Source organism: Callorhinus ursinus, unplaced genomic scaffold (genome assembly GCF_003265705.2).
Source record: "Callorhinus ursinus isolate GAN/ISIS: 27379988/994484 unplaced genomic scaffold, GSC_fseal_2.0 scaffold3, whole genome shotgun sequence".
Taxonomy (NCBI): domain Eukaryota; kingdom Metazoa; phylum Chordata; class Mammalia; order Carnivora; family Otariidae; genus Callorhinus; species Callorhinus ursinus.
This window is the reverse complement of record NW_027397065.1, coordinates 93,419,631-93,437,450: the sequence shown is the minus strand read 5'-3', so window position 1 is coordinate 93,437,450 and position 17,820 is coordinate 93,419,631. Positions and strand designations below refer to the sequence as shown.

Sequence of the window (17,820 nt, the reverse complement as noted above, 5' to 3'; positions counted from 1 at the left end):
TATATATGCCAAAAATAAGGGTAACTACTATGAAGGGATAAAAATATGACTCTAAAAATGAAAAATAAAAAATGTTTTTTTTAAAAAAGGGATTGATAAGATGTTGGTTGAAAAAGGGAAAAAGAAAAAAAGATAGTTAAAAAAAATTAACTTTGAAAGACTAAAGAATCATGGTAAAAAAGCCATGAATTCTATGTGCAGTATTCCCCTAGCGCTGGAGTTTTGCCCTTCTCATTGATCGTTAAACTTGGTCTTGGCTTGCTGGCTGTTCCTGCTGATCTTCTGGGGGAGGGGCCTGTTGCCGTGGTCCCCAAATGTCTTTGCAGGAGGCGGAATTGCCCCACCCTTGTCCGTTCGGGCTAAGTAATCTGCTTGGGTTTGCTCTTGGGATCTTTTGTTCCCTGCAAGCTTTCCTTACAGCTTTGGAGGACGAGAGTGAAAATGGCGGCCTCCCAATCTCCGCCCCTGAGGAGCCGAGAACTCGGGGGCCCCCGCTCCTCAGTGCACCCCCAGAGAAAAGCAGTCAATCACTCCCATCTCCCCAGGCTCCGGCCGCACTCCGTGCTCACCCGGCCTGTGACCGAGGGTTTCTATCTCTGGCACCCGACCCCATGTGGAGTCTCCAAACCCAGCAGATCCCTGCCATGCACTCCCACGCCGCTCCTCCCAGGGGAGGAAGGGGAGTCTCCCCAGATCTGCCGCTTGTTGGGTCCCTGCTGGAGGAGCAGTGGCCCGACTGTGTAACCAATCACAGTTTATGGCAACCCCGAGCTGAGAGCCCACGCCTCAGCTCCGTCTCTGCAGCTGGCTTTCCCGCTCTGATACCTGGGAGCTCTGCCGCACTCAGGCATCCCCAGTCTTTCTGTGACCCCGAGGGTCCTGAGACCACACTGTCCCGCGAGGGTTCCACCCCCCACTTAGCCACTGGTGCAACGTCTCTCACTGGAGCTGACTTCTAAAAGTTCCGATTTTGTGCTCTGCTGCTCAGTCACTTGCCAGAAGCGGCCAACAGAGGCCTCCTCCCCCGCCGTCTATCCTCCCGAATATCGCCTCGGATTCACTTCTCTGCACGTCCTACCTTCCAGAAAGTGGTCGTTTTTCTGTTCAGAGAGTTGTTGCTATTCTTTTCTTCGATCTCCTGTTGAGTTCGTAGGTGTTCAGAATGGTTTGATACCTATCCAGCTGAATTCCTGGGACCAGATGAAATTTAGGTCTCCTACTCCTCCGCCATCTTGCTCCACCCCCCCAACTTTGTTCTTGTTCAGGATTGCTGTGGCTGTTCAGGGCCCATTGCAATTCCATATGAATTTGAGGATTGTCTTTTCCATTTCTGGAAAAAAAAAAAGCCATTGTAATTTTGGGAGAGATTGCGTTGAGTTTGTAGATTGCTTTAGAATATTATTGACATCTTAATATTAAGTCTTCCAATCTGTAAACCTGGGATGTTTTTCCATTTATTTAGGTGTCTTTAATTTCTCCCAGCAGTGTTTTGTAGTTTTCAGTGTTCGAGTCTTTCATTCCCTTGGTTACATGTATCTTAGGTAACACTCACCACTGTTATTCAACATAGTACTTGAAGTTCTAGCCACAGCAATCAGAGAACATAAAGAAATAAAAGGCATCTAAATTGGTAAGGAATATGTAAAACTCTCATTATTTGCACACCTGATATTATATATAGAAACCCTAAAGACTCCACCAAAAAACAACTACAACTGATAAATGAATTCAGTAAGGTCACAGAATATGAAAGCAATGTACAGAAATCTGTTGCATTTCTATACACTAATAATGAAGCAGCAGAAAGTGAAATTAAGAAAACAGTCTCATTTAATCCCATTTACAGTTGCACCAAAAATAATAAAATACCTAGGAATAAACTTTAACCAAAGAGGTGAAAGATCTGTACTCTGAAAATTATAAAACACTGATGAAAGAAATTGAAGATGACACGAAGAATTGGAAAGACATCCCATGCTCATGGATTAGAAAAACAAATATTGTAAAATGTCTGTGCTACCCAAAGCAATCTACAGATTTAATGCAATCCCTGTCAAAATACAAACAGTATTTTTCACAGAACTAGAACAAACAGTCCTAAAATTTGTATGGAACCACAAAGACCCTGAATAGCCAAAGCAATGTTGAAAAAGAAAAACAAATCTAGAGATACCACAATTCTAGATTTCAAGTTATATTACAAAGCAGGAGTAATTAAAACTGTATAGTACTGGCATAAAAATAGACAGGTCAGTGGAATGGAACAGAAAACCCAGAGATAAGCCCACAATTATATGGTCAATTAATCTTCAACAAAGGAGGAATGAATATACAGTGGGAAAAAGTCTCTTCAACAACTGGTGTTGGGAAAACTGGACAGCTACATGCAGAAGAATGAACTAGACCACTTTCTTTCACCATACGCAAAAATAAACTCAAATTGGATTAAAGACCTACGTGTGAGACCTGAAACCGTAAAAGTCCTAGAAGAGAGCATGGGCAGTAAAGTCTCTGGCATTGGCCTTAGCCACATTTTTCTAGATATGTCTCCTGAGGCAAGGGAAATAAAACCAAAAATAAACTATTGGGATTACATCAAAATATGAAGTTTCTGCACAGTGAAGAAAACAGCAAAACTGAAAGGCAACTAACTGAATGGGAGAGATACTTGCAAATGTTATATTTAATAAAGGGTTAGTATCCAAAGTATATATAGTATATAACGAACTTGTACAACTCAACACCCAAAAAAGTAATCTGATTACAATGGGCAGAAGACATGAACAGACATTTCTCCAAGGAAGACATACAGATGGCCAACAGACACAAGAGAAGATGCTCAATATCACTCATCATCAGGGAAATGCAGATCAAAACCGCAATGAGACGTCACCCCGGATCTGTCAGAACCTAAGATCAGTAACATAAGAAACAAGTGTTGGCAAGGATGTAGAGGAAGGGGAACCCTCTTGCACTGTTGGTGGGAATGCAAACTGGTGCAGCCACTGTGGAAAACAGTATGGGGGTTCCTCAAAAAATTAAAAAGAGAACTACCCTACAATCCAGTAATTGCAGTATTAGGTATTTACCTCCCCAAAATGAAAACATTAATTCAAAGGGTTACATGCACCCCAGTGTTTATTGCAGCATCATTTATAATAGCCAAACTATGGAAGCAGCCCAGGTGTCCATCAAGTGAGGAATGGATAAAGAAGAGGTGGCATATATGTAACAATGGAATATTATTCACTGTAGAAAAGAATGAAATCTTGCCATTTGCAGTGACATGGAGGGAGCTAGAGAGAGTAATGCTAAGTGAAATAAGTTAGAGAAAGAAAAATACCAGGTGATCTCACTCATGTGGAATTTAAGGAACAAAACAAATGAGAAAAGGGGGGGAAAAAAGCAAGACAAACAGACTCTTAACTATAGAGAACAAACTGACGGGAAGTGGGTGGGGAGATGGGGGAAGCAGCGAATAGGGTTTAAAGAATACACTTACCAGGATGAAAAATAATATAATAATAAAATGAAATGAAAAAAATGTATCCTACGTATTTTATTTCTTTTGGATGTTATTATGTAATGGAATTATTTCCTTTTTGGATCATTCATTGCTAGGATATAGGAACACAACTGATTTTTGTCGGTTGCTCTTGTACCGTACAACGTTGCTGAACCAATTTATTAGCTCTAGGTAGCATTTTTTGGATTTGCATTGACAAGTAGAGATCATTTTACTTCTTTATTTCTAATTTGCATTCCTTTAGTTTCTTTTTCTGACCTAACTGCTCTGGCTAGAACTTCCAGGACAGTGTTGCATAGCAGTGGGGAAAGGGGGTATCCTTGCCTTGATTTTGATCGTAAGGGAAAAGTTTTTAGTCTTTCACCATTGAGTATGAGGTTAGCTGTGGATTTTTATAAGTGTCTTTTATCATGTTGAGAAAGGTCCTCTCTATTCCTAGTTTTCTGATGTTTTGATCAAGTGTATTGGATGTTGTCAGGTGCTTTTTCTGTATCATTTGAGATGATCATGGGCTTTTTCCTTTGTTTTATTAATGTGTTGTTTTGTCTTGATTAATAGCTGAACCACTCTTGCATTCCTGGGATGAATTCCACTTAGTCATAGTGAATAATCCTTTGAATAATGCTGTTAGATTTGGTTTCTTAGTATTTTTTTTGAGGATTTGGAATGAGTTCTATAATTCTGCTTTTAAATGTCATTATGCTGTAAAAGAATACATTTTAAGAATGTAAGTCTTGAAATGAGAACTGTCCTTTTTAAGAAAAAAGTTTGAATCAAAGGCAAAAGTACAAAATTAGTAGGAAATCAGCAGAAATTTAAAACTAATTTTTAAGACTTTAAAGTGTAGCTGACTAGAGAAAAATAGTTCATAGAAGATCTGTGTGAGGTTAATCCACATAAAATGTTTCAGTAGTGCCTGACACTAGAACCCACGTGTCAGTATCCATCACATTGTTGTCGTTGGGTGTATAATTAAGCATACAAGAGGCGCTTTCTTCCCTTCCTGTAATATTATTCCCCCTCAACATTACGGTTTTCTTGTCTTACAGCCTCTGCCAGGCTGTCAGCCCAGGACATTAATCTTTGTATCCTGCACAGTGCTTAGCACACAGTAGGTACTCAATGCACTTTGGTGTTCAGTGTGGAAAGGACAGTGGCTGCCTCTGTGAGCAGAGCAGCTTCTAATGAGAAAGTGCACAGACAAGGAGGGAGGAGACAGCAGAAACAAGGGGTTGATTCATCAGGACCAATGACTGGCCCTATCACTTATTGTCCAAATGGGAACACTTTGAGTTTTCAGGACCACAGGTGAAAACTCCCATTGTCTGGGAAGCCCTGGACAGGGTCACCAGCCTAACTTGGGTGTCACTGCCTCCTGGAAACAGTATTCTAAACAACAGGGGTAGGTCCCCACTGTGGATGGAGGATGATCATAGAGCAGGTGCTCTAATTCCCACTGTGAGCACTTCATAGCCAGACTGTGCAGACGTGCTGACTACACAGCCCCCAGCGAGCTACTGCCCTGTGGAGCTCACCAGTGCCCACGCAGCAGGTGTGGATGCACCCTGTCCTCATGCACCAGCCCACTTGTTAGGGCCTTGCCAGGTCTAGGCTCCTGTGGACTGAGCTGGGCCACCACTGGGAGTCTCGGATCTTGTCAGTGGATTCCCAGTGTGCACCAGCACTTCCTTCCCTCTGTTCTGTGTTTGTCTTTTGTGCTCCAAGGACTCCTCCATTCTGGATTCCCAAGAGTTGGTAAGCCACCTGCTGGGCCCAGGACATTGGGAAAGGATTTGTCACAGGTTTCTCATTAGAATAACTTTTTTGTTGTTCTTATCATGTACACAGAGTTTGTATTTTCCCTTAAAATACCTTAAATTGTGCTTAACCAACTGCCAGTTCCATTTACCTTCCTGCAGCCTCATCAGATGTCCCTATAGAGTCTTCCTAGCCAGAACTTCTGCAAACTTGAAGGCTTCACTCCAGCCTCCCTCTGGGAAAGACAAAGGTGCTTCAGCCTAGACCCAGCACCAATTCCCCAACAACCTCAGCCCAGTGTAGGTAGTCAGCACCCATCCCACTCAGACTAAAGATTGTATACATCACAAAGTCCTTCAGGAAAAGTACAGGAATCATTTGTAACTTAAAAGTATATCTGTGGTTTTCCATGAGCACCATATTGGAGCCCCCTCACCTTAATGGTTAAAATCAGATGAGCATCTGGGTGATAGCTACCTTCAAGCCACCATCAGGCTGAGAAACACTGACTGTCTGAGAGGGACTTTTCTAGGATACCTGTGCTCCTGTATTTTTGTTTTTTTTTTTTAAGATTTTATTTGTGTGCTCCTGTTTTGAAAAGCCCAAATTAGGCTGGCTCCTGACTTTCATCACAGCAGTGGCTGGGTCTCTGCTCACAGGATGCTTTGGAGAGATGTTAGGGTAGCATTTCTCAACTACTAGTGCAAATACACAATGTAACACTCCCACCTACCATGTTTGTGCCTACTCCTCCTTTATTCGTGTTGGAATATATCCGAAAGTATAAAGAACACGTCTTTGGTGATACATGTGGCGTCGGCTGTCAGATCTACAACTCAGAAAGACTAGTTTCAATCCCCCTTCAAGAGTATTAGTTGTTTGTTGGACACATGCGTGGGAAAGGTGAGGAGAGGCCAGGTGTGCTGCCGGAAGAGACCGGCAAAGCAGCTGTACTCAGACAAAAGGGAATTTACTGTGCTTTTGTGGGTGGCTAATTTGGCTCAATTTCACAGTGATGTGAACAAATAAAGACAACACAAAACGTAGAGGGAAGAGGTAAGTTTTTCTCTTTATACATGAAGAGCCACACATCTGGTTGAGCAGACACATTTCAAGAGCACTTTTCTTTCCTGCCAAAGGGTTTTCCAGATAAGTTAAGCAGGAAAAATGGCTATTATCAATCATTCCCCTAAAGAACTGCAAATTGGTGTTCAGGCCTGTCTGCATGTGCCTTGTGGTTCACTCATGCTCTGCTGTGGACCAGGGCTCAATACAGAACTCACTGCAGAAAGGTCAAATTTGGTGTAATTAGGACTGCTGGAGGTTTTCAGGTTGACATAATCTTCTCTGGTCTTGCCATGGTGTAGAGTGAACAAACTCTTTCTTCCACCTGAAGTCACATTTCAGCATGAGGAAACCAATCTGCACTGATTGAGGTCAACATGCCACTCTTGTACACTTCTTATCAAGTGCCTTCAGAGAACTAAATTCAGCCAAAATGTCTCAAAGCCAACGTTTCACTGTCGGTTTCTATTAAATAAGAAGCTTTCTAGTTATATGCTTTTACCCTTGTGGAATAACTGATGAATTAGATTCCTGTTTTACAAATGAAGAAACCAGATGTGCAGAAATCTGGGTTCTTTGTGCTATACCACAGCCAGTGTAGAACCCCGGGTGACCTTGACAGGTGGTGTCCCCCTGAGCCTACTCTCGCCTTGGGCCCTGGACTCAACTCACTGCCTGGCCAGCGACACTGCCTCTTCACTGGCACCTGCACATGTGCCCCTCCACCCTTTCCTGGAGCCTTGCCGCCCCCCTGCCCATCCTTCCTTCTGCTTCTCTGGGAGGTTTGCTTCCCCTCTATGCTGAGGAGAGGACTGTGTCTGTTTGAGCAATTACTGTGGGATCAGCAGGTAAGCAGCAGAGCAGGGTCACTCCTTGGTCGCTGGCATGATGGGCTCCTGACCAAGGGCAAGCCTTGGTCTGGGACCTTGTGTTTGCAGCTGCTTCTGTCCTGGTAATGACCAAGTGAATGCATGGCCCGTGGCAAGCACTGTGCTTGAGCTTTCCGTGGACACCCATAATCACCTAACAGATGCTGGCATGAAGGTGCATCCAAGACTTGCACAGCTCCCAAGTTAGGGAGTTCCCTGGTTGTATATTAGGCTAGTAAATCCAAAAAAGGATACTGAGAACTTGAAATGACTGCTTTTAGACATTTTCCAAGCACTTGACCATGAGGAGAAATTAATAACCACCCCCCCAGAGACAGAGGCGCTGGGTGCCACCCTTTGTTGTGGGCTAAGGCCTTTGACTGTGGGCCTCAAAGCCCACATGGAATAAAGCTGTTCCTGAACAAAACCCCTGACAGTTAGTTGGAACTTGAGTGTGGAATCAGAAAATGATGGTGTCAACAAAGCCTTCACCCAGAAATGTAGCTGTGCTGGAGCCGGGGTCTATGCAACTCGGGGACAGCACACAGGGAAGGGGGGTGGGGGCTGCCCCTGTGTCCACCCACTCACTGCCCTTTGGCTGCCTTGGAGGACTTCCTTCCTTGAGGGTGGGGTCAGCAGACCTTCTTGAAGGGCCAGACGGTAAGCCTTAGGGGCTTTGAAGGACTGTATGTCTCAGTCTGATACTCAGCTCTGCTCTGCCTTTGTGGTAGCCATAAGCAATACCTGGAACAAGGTGGCTGTATTCCAATGAAACTTTATTTATGGGCACTGAAGTGTGAATTTCACAATTTCCATGTCTGAACTAGTGTTCTTCTTTTGTGTTTTCTCCTAACCACTGAGGTCATGGTTTGCATAGTATTGCATAGAGACCAGCAGGGACAGAGGAGCTGGGGTGACACCAGGATGCCCCCACACCTACATGTGAAATCTTGGGTGCTCCTACAGGTGCTTAGAGGCTGAAGAGGTAGCTTTTCCAAAGAACACCCAGTGGAAGATTCTGAGTGTGTCTCCAGAAGATAAAACCCTATCAGTTCAAGGCAAATTCTGACATCAGGCCCCCATAGGTTGGACAGAATGGCTGGTGACGTAAGTGCATAATGAACGTAGACCTTCAGGACTGGGTGGTTATGCCAGTCATAGGAGTCACACGTGTGAACGTGGTGTTAACTGTGAGGTGCCATCTCCTTTACCACCACTGTGCTTGTTGTGGCTTCATGGCATGGAGGTTCAGCGGCCACACGCCAGGCAGCTACGTTCATGCCCTCCTGGCTGCCTGGGAGCCAAGGTGCACAGCATTCCCGTGCCCTGGTTCTGGGGCAAGTCCATGGAGGTGGGTCCAAGGGCGAAACGGTCCAGCCCCCATTCAGCCCCAGCAGCTGGGAGGCCATGACACCTCTGTGATCCTGCAGCTAATTCAGTTTCTTTACCTCTGAAGGAAGGCGCTCTGATATGCTTTTTGTCTCTGAAGCTCTGGGGAGGATTGGTTTTGGAAATGTTGGAGGTTATGTTTACATACTTTGTTTCATCACACAGGGTTGGTTTTGTGATTGTTTAACGTCAAGCCCTAGATAGAAAAAGCAGGTGCCTCCCAAGATGATTAAAATGGGAGAATGAAATCCTGGAACAGAAAAGGGATCATGTTGAAAAAAGGACTCTAGCTTCTGAGCTGGGCACGTTCCAGCCGGAAGGCTGAAGGGCATGTTTCAACAGGGAGGGTACAGCTGCCTGCGGCTCATCCTCCGGAAGAGAGCCCCTGGCAGGCCCTATTGGACACACACCTGCCACGGGCCAGGTCCTCTCCTGAAGTCCCTGCCCTCAGTCCTCACAGCCACCTGAGAGCTCCTCCCATGTAACAGTCAAGGGAACGGTGGCCCAAAGTAGAGCGTGATCAGGAGGCACAGGCCTGACCCACCTCTGACACGGGCAGGGACCTAGAGACGTGCCCGGCTGCCCCCACTGGTGGCTCGGTGGGCAGGGGTGGGAGGGAGGGTCTGGGTTCTTCCACCTGCCAATTCCATGTCAGCAAGTTCTTACACACACTACGTTAGTCTGGGAAGCTGGGACGAGCAGGAAGAACATAAAATCAGTTTTAAAAAGACATTGGTAGAGCATAAGCCCCCTGGGAAGTTCTTGCTCCAGGTGGAACAGGCATCTGAGGGGGAGGAAAGGAAGAAAGGTGGCACTGCATCCGCAATCCACTCAACTTGAGAGAGGCTGTCCTGGCAGCGATCCCAGCGGGGTTCTGAGCTCAGAACTCCAAAGGGCAGCCGTCCCAACATGCCTGCCAGCAGACATTGCCACTGTGCCGGGTATTCAGCGCTGTTAAGGGGTTTCCATTGTCAGTAATGCTCAGCACCCACGATCCACTGTGATGCAAACACCAGCTTTAGATTTGCTGAAGTCAGGCGACCATGTGTTTCATGTTTCATTGGTAACTTGTGTATTAATTCAAAGCAAACATTTTCAGGGATGTGTTTGTGAACAGCCTGGAACACTCCTGGAGATACAGCTGAGATTAAGATATACCAAATGCACCTCCCACCCTGGAGCCACAGAGATGGAGCCCCAAAGTTCTGCTCCATCCCCACCCTGTGGGGCTTGGTCTCCCCAGGAGGCCTCTGAGAACAAGCTCCAGCTCAGGATGCACAACCTGGAGGCTGTGAAGCTCAGTCCCTCCAGGTGCATTACAGGACACCTGTCCGGGGGGCGGGAGTACCTGGGTAGAGGTGGTAACCCGTGCCAAGGTGTGTGCTGTGGTTGCGGTGGGGGGGGGTGGTTGGAAGGACTGTGAGTTGGGGTACCAGGCCCTAGAGGGTATCAGGATGTGCAGGTTATGCTGCATATCCAATGACCCCCCACATCTCAGTGGTCAGCACAGTGATGACCTGCTCTTGCCATGTGCCCATCATGGTGATCACATCAGTTTTACTCTGGGGTCCAGGCTTGTGGAACAGCCTCTCTGGGGTGTTATCCAACTTGTGGCAGAGGGAAAGGTAGTGTGTTGGAGCACATGCTGGCTCACAAAGCCTCTGTCAGAACCCGTATCTGCCGCTGCCACCATATTTGTCACACGGCCATGCCTGATGCCCATGCACAGGGACGTGCCATCTTCCCCAGGGAGGCCAGGAGTCTGTGAACAACAGCCCACCATAGAAGGGTTGCTCTGTTTTGTGTCTACTCAGTACTTTCTGGGATGTAGGCAAGTGTTTTCTCTGTCCAGCATCGTGGAGAACAAGTGTTCCCCAGAGGGATCTTTTCCCCACAAATGAAGCGTGATTTTAGAGCCCAGATCTATTTGTGCTGAACATTTGCCCAAACATTTCCCTGCCTCTCTCTTCTAAAGATCTTGTAGACATTTCATGATGTAACTCAACTCCATGAATGCACTGGGGCGGACCACATGGTGCACAGGCCAGAGGCAGACCCCAGTTTTGGAGACACACAACCAGAGGGCAACTTCGTGCTAAGTGAGCAGTCCTGAGCTTGAGAAAGAAGGCTCACCTGGGTTAGGAAGGCCAAGGAGTGTCTGGAGAAGGTGTGAGGTGAGCTGTAAAGGCCCAGGGGTCAGAGCCTGCAGAGCACTGGTCCAGGAGAGAAGCCCCAGCCCTCAGGTGGCAGACGTAGCCACCTGGGCCCAGGAAGGGCCCAGAAGTGGTGGCCAGGGTCACCAGTGGGGCCAGGCAGAAGGTTAGCTGGAGATGCTGACCCATATGGAAGTATACAGACCAGGTGTAGACAAGCTGGATGTAGACCGGCTGGCACATCAGCCCAGCAGAGGGGGCTAGGCTTTCTGGACAGGATTTCTTTGATTCAAAAGTAGTTCCTGGGTCTGTGCACACAGGAAACCAGAGATAGTCATCGGCACCCTTCAGGAAGGAGGCCCTTATTAACAGGGCCTGAGTGCTGTAACCAGGTCGGTTGCTGAGAGCAAGCCTCCTGGGGAGTGTGGGTTTCACACCCGGTCCCCAGAAGGCTGAGAAGGTAGCTACTGATGGAAAGTGGGGCAGGGATAGGCCTGATGTGGGTGCCCCTCCTGTCCCAGGGCCCCTGTTTGGAGGGGCTGTAGGAACAGCTCCAGTGTCCCATAGTGGGTGCCTACTGCCACTTGTACATCTGGACCTCCATTTATAAAATCTGGCAAAGGCCACGGTGGTAAGTGTAAAGGCCACCCTGACATTCTGGGTGGAAGTGCTTGGGTGGGGGCACCCCTCTGTCCCCCACTCTCTGGGGTCCCATCCTAGGCTGCAGCATCTGAGGTATCGCTGGGAGCTGGTCATGGGGCTGCAGGATGAGATGAGCTCCCAGACCAGATTAGGGGTCTTGGTGACCGCAGCCCCCACCCCATCCACCCACCCCAGCCTTGCCTCCCAGAGGATGCCTGCAGCCCTTGTTCTCTTTGATCCAGCGTCAGTGCCCTGTCAGTTTTCAGAATGAGACGGCGTGACTGGGTGCCAGAGGAGCCCCCAGCCTGGCCAGTGGCGGGCAGAGAGGACGGTGCTCCTTACTGCAGCTGCTCAGTCTTCTCCTACCCCAACTGAGACCTCACTCCAACTATTCTGCAGTGTTGTCCTCCCACACATGCCCCACCGTCCCCAGGGTGCAGGGGCCCAAATGTAGCGGGATCACCCACGAGACTGGGTAGTGGGCTCCTCTGATCACTGGCAGTAGTTGTAGGGAAACCATCTCTGGTATGGCTGTGCTGAAGCCTTGGATGTTCCAGCACCTTCTCTCCCTGTTGGGACATGCAGGGGTCAGCCAGCAGCTGACGGCCGTGCAAGGAAGGTGGGGTGAGGGTCTCGGAGCCCAGTTTGTGCACTGCCCACTTGGGGATCTAGCTCTCTAGCAGTCTCTCATCTTGGGGTGCTCTTCCCTAGGAGACAGGGGTGGTGCATGCAGTAAGCCCCTGCAGACCTTCCAGGTGGGTGAAAGGGTCCTGACACCCAGGCCCACCCACCCTACTAGCAGCTGCTCCAACACCTCTGTGGCTCTGCCTTCCATCATCCTTAGAGATGTTGTACTTGAGTGACACTGTGAGCACTGATGGTCAGTCTTTGCCAGGCCAGCCTCAGCCCAGTCCCTCCAGCCTGCTGTTTCCTTGTCCTATTCATCAACTGCTCTTCTCCTTTAGCTCAGCCCTGTCTTTGAAACGAGAAGAAATTACCTTTGCTTTGACATTTAGCATGTTACCTGTCCCCTGGGAGGAAGAAGCAGGCCATCTCTAGCTGATGCGTGTTTTAGAACCAAGCATTCAGGCGTCTTTCCGGTGTCCCTGAGACCGTCCCACCACAGGATGGGCATAGAAGGGCCTGTGGACCCCTAGCCTCTGTCTTCTCATCTCCAGCATGTGCAAGGCCTGGAGGGTTGCAGGGAGGGCCCCTACGCTGAGGCTGGGTCATCTCCTGGGGGCTAGGTGCCAGGAGGAACATGCTTACTCATGGAGGGTACAGACATTGTGAGAGACAAGGGTCTAGACTTCAAAAATCACCCTTCTTTCAATAAAGTTTTACCTAAAGTTAGTTGGAAAAATAAATCCTTCATTGAAGAGTAGAGCCCTAAAATGTTTCTCCAGACGTAAAAATTTTCCATTGTTAAAATGCAAAGGCAGTCTTGCAGTTGGCCAAATAATGACACACTGATTCACAGTTCAGCAAAATGGTAATTAAGTGCTTTGTACGAGTACTATTTCACCAATCCACTAATGTACATCTGCAGAGAATTGCATTCTAAGCCACAGTAAGATTCAGGATCAAGTAGATGCGTGAAGATCCCGGTTTTGAAGTCAGCCCAAATCCGTGTGTGTGTGCCTTTGGTTGAATCAGGAAACCTGAATTACATAAGGAGAAGAAATCAGTCCTTAACCATCAACAGAGTGATGACATCTGCCTTTGTCTGCTCTCTTCCCTCCTATTTCTGCTCATCCTGATGGTGTGCCAGATTTGGTGAATGGCTGAGTCACGCCTTACAGAGAGCAGGCCCAGGCTGAATGGGCCAGAGGTACCCACACAGACATTCTCCCTGACCCTGTGGCTACTCCCTTCTCTTCCTGGGCAACCAAAGGCCAAGGAACTGTGTTAAGGATTTGCCCCTAATATTTCTCTTGGCTCACCACCAATCTACCCTCCAGCACACAACTTCAGATGCTTTCACACACTGGGATTCAACACACATTTTCCCTCACATACACACTTTTCTTCACACAGACACTTTCCCTCACACACACACTTTCTCTGGCACACACACACTCTTCTCACATACACTTTCCCTCACACACATACTTTCCCTGACACATGCTTTCCCTGACACACTTTCCCTCACATATACTTTCTCACACATGCACACTTTCCCTCACACACTTTCTCTCGAACACTTTCCATCACATGCACACTTTCCCTCATATGCACTTTCCCTCACACACTTTCCCTTAGACACACTTTCTCACGCACACTTTCCCTCAAACACACTTTCACATGCGCTTTCCCTCACAAACACTTTCCCTCACATGCAAACTTGCCCTGGCACACACACCCAGCTCTGCACACACCTTTTCCTTCACACATACAAGGGGTAACACATACACATTCATCCCAGGAAACATCAGGAAAGAAAATGTTATACAGAGTAAACATTCAAGATGATTGAACTTTACCCTTTAAGATACCAAGATAATTCTCTTTTTAAGCATTTCTTATGGAAATCTTTCTAAGATATACTATATTCTTACCTATTTTCTTAAGCTAAATTGAATATATTCAGGTAACTTGATTTTGTTGTAATGTGATAATTCTGTCCCTCTGCTCTCTGGGTTGTATATATCTGCCTCCCCCTCTTATAATTTGTGTCTCTTGAAAAAAACTAAATTCTTAGAGTTGTGTACACGTGGGAATGGTTGACCTGTACCATGCATATGCCACAGTGCTGAGCCTGGAATGGCCCCTCAGGCTCTGCCCACCCCTGGTCCTGCTGTCTGCTTATTCGTCAGACCCTCTCTTCCCAAGAGCAAGAACGGGCACCATCTGCAAAATGATTGGGGAGCTTGTGAGGCAGTGGCCCTGGGTGCAGCATCATGCTCTGCTGTTCCTGGTCATGAAGTACCCAGAGAAGCAGGTGACAGCCAGGAAGGGGCTGTGCAGACAGTTACTTAGGGCACATTACCATAGAAGAGGCTAGAGAATATGTTCCCTCTGGCTTGCCCAAGGCTTCCTCAACTTACTGGGAAGTGGCATCTGGGCACGCAGACAGCTTCCCATGGGCAGCTCTTGCCTGGACCAGGATCTGGGTGGAGGGGTGCCCTTCAGGCCAAGTGTTGGAGCCTCACTCAGTCACAAGAGGAATCCAAGGGCAGAGAAGGGCCAGGGAAGCTATGAAATCCTAGAGATTGCCTGTCTCTTCCTCACATTGGGCAGTTTTCAGAAGATGAATGGGTGAGGTGGAGGCCAGGAGACCCACTGGGAGGCTGCTGACCACAGTTGGACATGAGATTCAGGACCTACCTGTGAGTCTGGAGGAGGAGTCTGTCTGGGTTTGGGTATCTGCACAGCAGGAGGACATCTCTCCCGGGGAGGATCCACAGTTTGTATTTCACTTCCTCTGAAATAGGTCATTAAAGACATGTCCTTCCACTTTTGCCAGTTTCTTGTATCACAAGTAAGTGTTTGCTTCAGATCTCTTTGAGGAGCATCCTATTCGGAGCATGATTCTTCCACTGGCTTAAGAACACCATTCTTCTCATAGGCTGGATGGTCACTGGTGGCTCAGGTGTGATTTGTGTTTAGACATCAGACCACCTTGGCATTTTCTAAACAAAAATCAGTATTTATTTAATTATTTATTTATTTATTTATAAATATTGTATTTTATTTATTTGAGAGAGAGAGCACATGAGAGGAGGGAGGGTCAGAGGGAGAAGCAGACTCCCCGCTGAGCAGGGAGCCCGATGTAGGACTCGACCCTGGGACTCCAGGATCATGACCTGAGCCAAAGGCAGTCGCTTAACCAACTGAGCCACCCAGGTGCCCCAAAATCAGTATTTAGATAATTTCTAATGAGTGAGTGGCCCTGTCTGGTGGGGAGACCCAGGCATATGGAGGGAGGGGAGCAGACAGACATGGGGAAGCCCTTATGGGCATGGGAGCTCCAGAGCATATCTGACCAGTGCCTCACCACACTGACACAGAGGTGGGAGCTTCCACAGATGGACTCACTGCAGCACGCACCTCCCCGGTTGCTTTGCAGCCTGGCCCCTCCATCAGGACAGATGGCCTGAGTCCTTACCTGCTTCAGGCCCAGGGGAGTCACTGTTTTATTTTCAATTTCTTTAGGAAATTATCTATATCATGAGCTGTTCAGAGGAGTCTCGGATGTAATCATTGTTCCTTTAAAAATCGGCTTCACAATTTTAAACTCTTTGACTTTTAACTGTTATTGTAGCCTTGAATTTTTTTCCCAAATGAACCCTGTGTTATTTCCTCAGGAAATATTACATCTAAAAATGGCATTAAATATCGTTTAAACTAAAAGCATTCTGTCTTTACATAAACTTTTGTTGCGTAAAAACATAAAGAGCAAATCAGGTACCAAAGGATAATGTTTTCATAATGACCAAATGGGTACAATTTTGTGGTTTTGATAAAGGATGCCCTACTGGTTTTTGTTTAAATTTTTAAAAAATTATCAATACAATTAAAATGTATTTGCTGTAGGTGAAGTTTTCTGAGTATTAAGCTACATGTGGACCAGCTCTGTCCTTGACACAGGGACCTCCCCCATTCCCTGCAGACCCAGGATTGCCAGGGAGGGGGGAACCAGAGAAGGGGAAGGCTCCCTAAGAAATTCCACATGCTCCGTGGATAATCCTAAAATATAGCATTTCAGGTGCACATTTCAGAATTTGTTGGGGTGGAACTTGATTGTGCCTCATGTGACAGCAGCAACCACCTCACTTACAAAGTGTTATTTAGGGTTCACCTTATAGGCATAGGGGTCAGATCTACTTAATGCAGTCATGGAAACTTCCTCAGTATGCTTCTGCTGTGTGACAATGTGAAGGACCAGGAGATTGCTCCAAGAGGAATCCCCCACCATGCTGAGGATTTGCCAGTACCTTCCCATTCCACAAAGACAACTCAAATACCCAGATATAAGACAGAGCCCAAAAAGTGGACTCTTACATAGCCAGCCTGTGAAAAGTATCTTCTGCACCTGCCTTTTTTTTTTAAAGATGATATTTATGTATTTGACAGAGAGAGAGCGAGAGCAGGAACACAAGCGGGGAGTGGGAGAAGGAGAAGCAGGCTCCCCGCTGAGCAGGGGGCCCGATGCAGGGCTCGATCCCAGGACACTGGGATCATGACCTGAGCCAAAGGCAGCCGCTTAGCCGACTGAGCCACCCAGGCACCCCTGCACCTGTCTTAATTGATGTTTTAAATTACCTGATCCTCTCTTGCATTTCAGGATCTGGAATCCCTTGACACCTATATCCAGAACACACTGTCTGCCCTCTACCCACCTTTTGAGGCCACGGCAGCCACGGTGCTCTGGCAGCTGTTCAGTGTGGCGGAGAGACTCCATGGTGGGGATGGGCTGCGCTGCCTCACTGACTTCCTCATCCCAGCCAAGAGGGCCCTACAGCATCTGCAGCAGGAAGCCTGTGTGAGTACCTGCCCTGAGGAGCCAAAACCTGTGTGGGACCCTCCTCTGAAGGGACAGAGCCTGTGTGATGATTTTCCCTGCAGAAGGAAACCTGTGAGACCCTCCCCTGCAGATGACACCTTCCTGCCCTTGACTATAGGGAAGAGACAGGCAAAGTGTTACTTGGTACCTGGAAAATATTTAAGCTGAGCACATGGAATTCTAGATCCAGGGAAATACACCAGTGATGGAGGCAAAGGAGAACCTGAAATTAAACCAGTAATTAAAGCAGAAATAATTCAAGTGAGGATTTGTTGTTTTCTTTCTGAAAGGAAGCTATGAGATTAGCCCCAGCCATTTTTCATTGAGTTTAATCGTATAAATGGAGAGCTATTCCTAGTCCACTACAGTTTTGGGGTGCATAGGGTACTGGCTCAGCTCTTTTCCTCTGGCTTCTGGCTCCTTTTTTCCCTAATCCCAAATGAAGAGTGAAATAAGGCTCTGTGTTCCCGAAACAGGCTTCTCAGGCCTCCCAGGGGACAGCCCACTCTGTCCACCGGTATCCATTCTGGTTCCCCCAGTGAACTTTCACCAGAGTCTTTAAACCCAGCCTAATAAATTTCTTAGGTGCTTAGTTTGTTTCTAGGGATTTCTTTTTCCTGAGTGGTATTCCATTGTATGGAATATACCACAATTTGTTTCCTTATTTATGGATTGATAGACATTTGGGTTGCTTCTAGTTTTAGAATATTATGTATAAAACTGCTGTAAACATTTGCATACAAGAATCTGTGTGGGCTTGTTTTCTTGGGTAAATAGCTAGAACAGCTAGAAGTGTGATTGCTGGGCCACTTCCAAACTCTTTTCTGAGTGGCTGCACCATCGTGCACTCCCATCAGCAGCTTTAGGAGAGCTCCAGTTGCTTGGCATCCTCACCAAAACCTGCTATTGTCA

The 17,820-nt window shown here is 47.1% G+C and overlaps 1 protein-coding gene across 1 annotated transcript in view; it reads left to right on the top strand.

Moving 5' to 3' along the window:
* PLEKHG4B (pleckstrin homology and RhoGEF domain containing G4B) overlaps nucleotides 1-17,820 on the top strand; it is a 91,827-nt gene that overhangs the window by 12,459 nt on the left and 61,548 nt on the right. Inside the window, exon 3 of the mRNA XM_073891144.1 lies at nucleotides 16,690-16,887. Within this exon, the coding sequence (XP_073747245.1) occupies nucleotides 16,690-16,887 (198 nt within the window). The remainder of the gene's footprint in view (nucleotides 1-16,689; nucleotides 16,888-17,820) is intronic.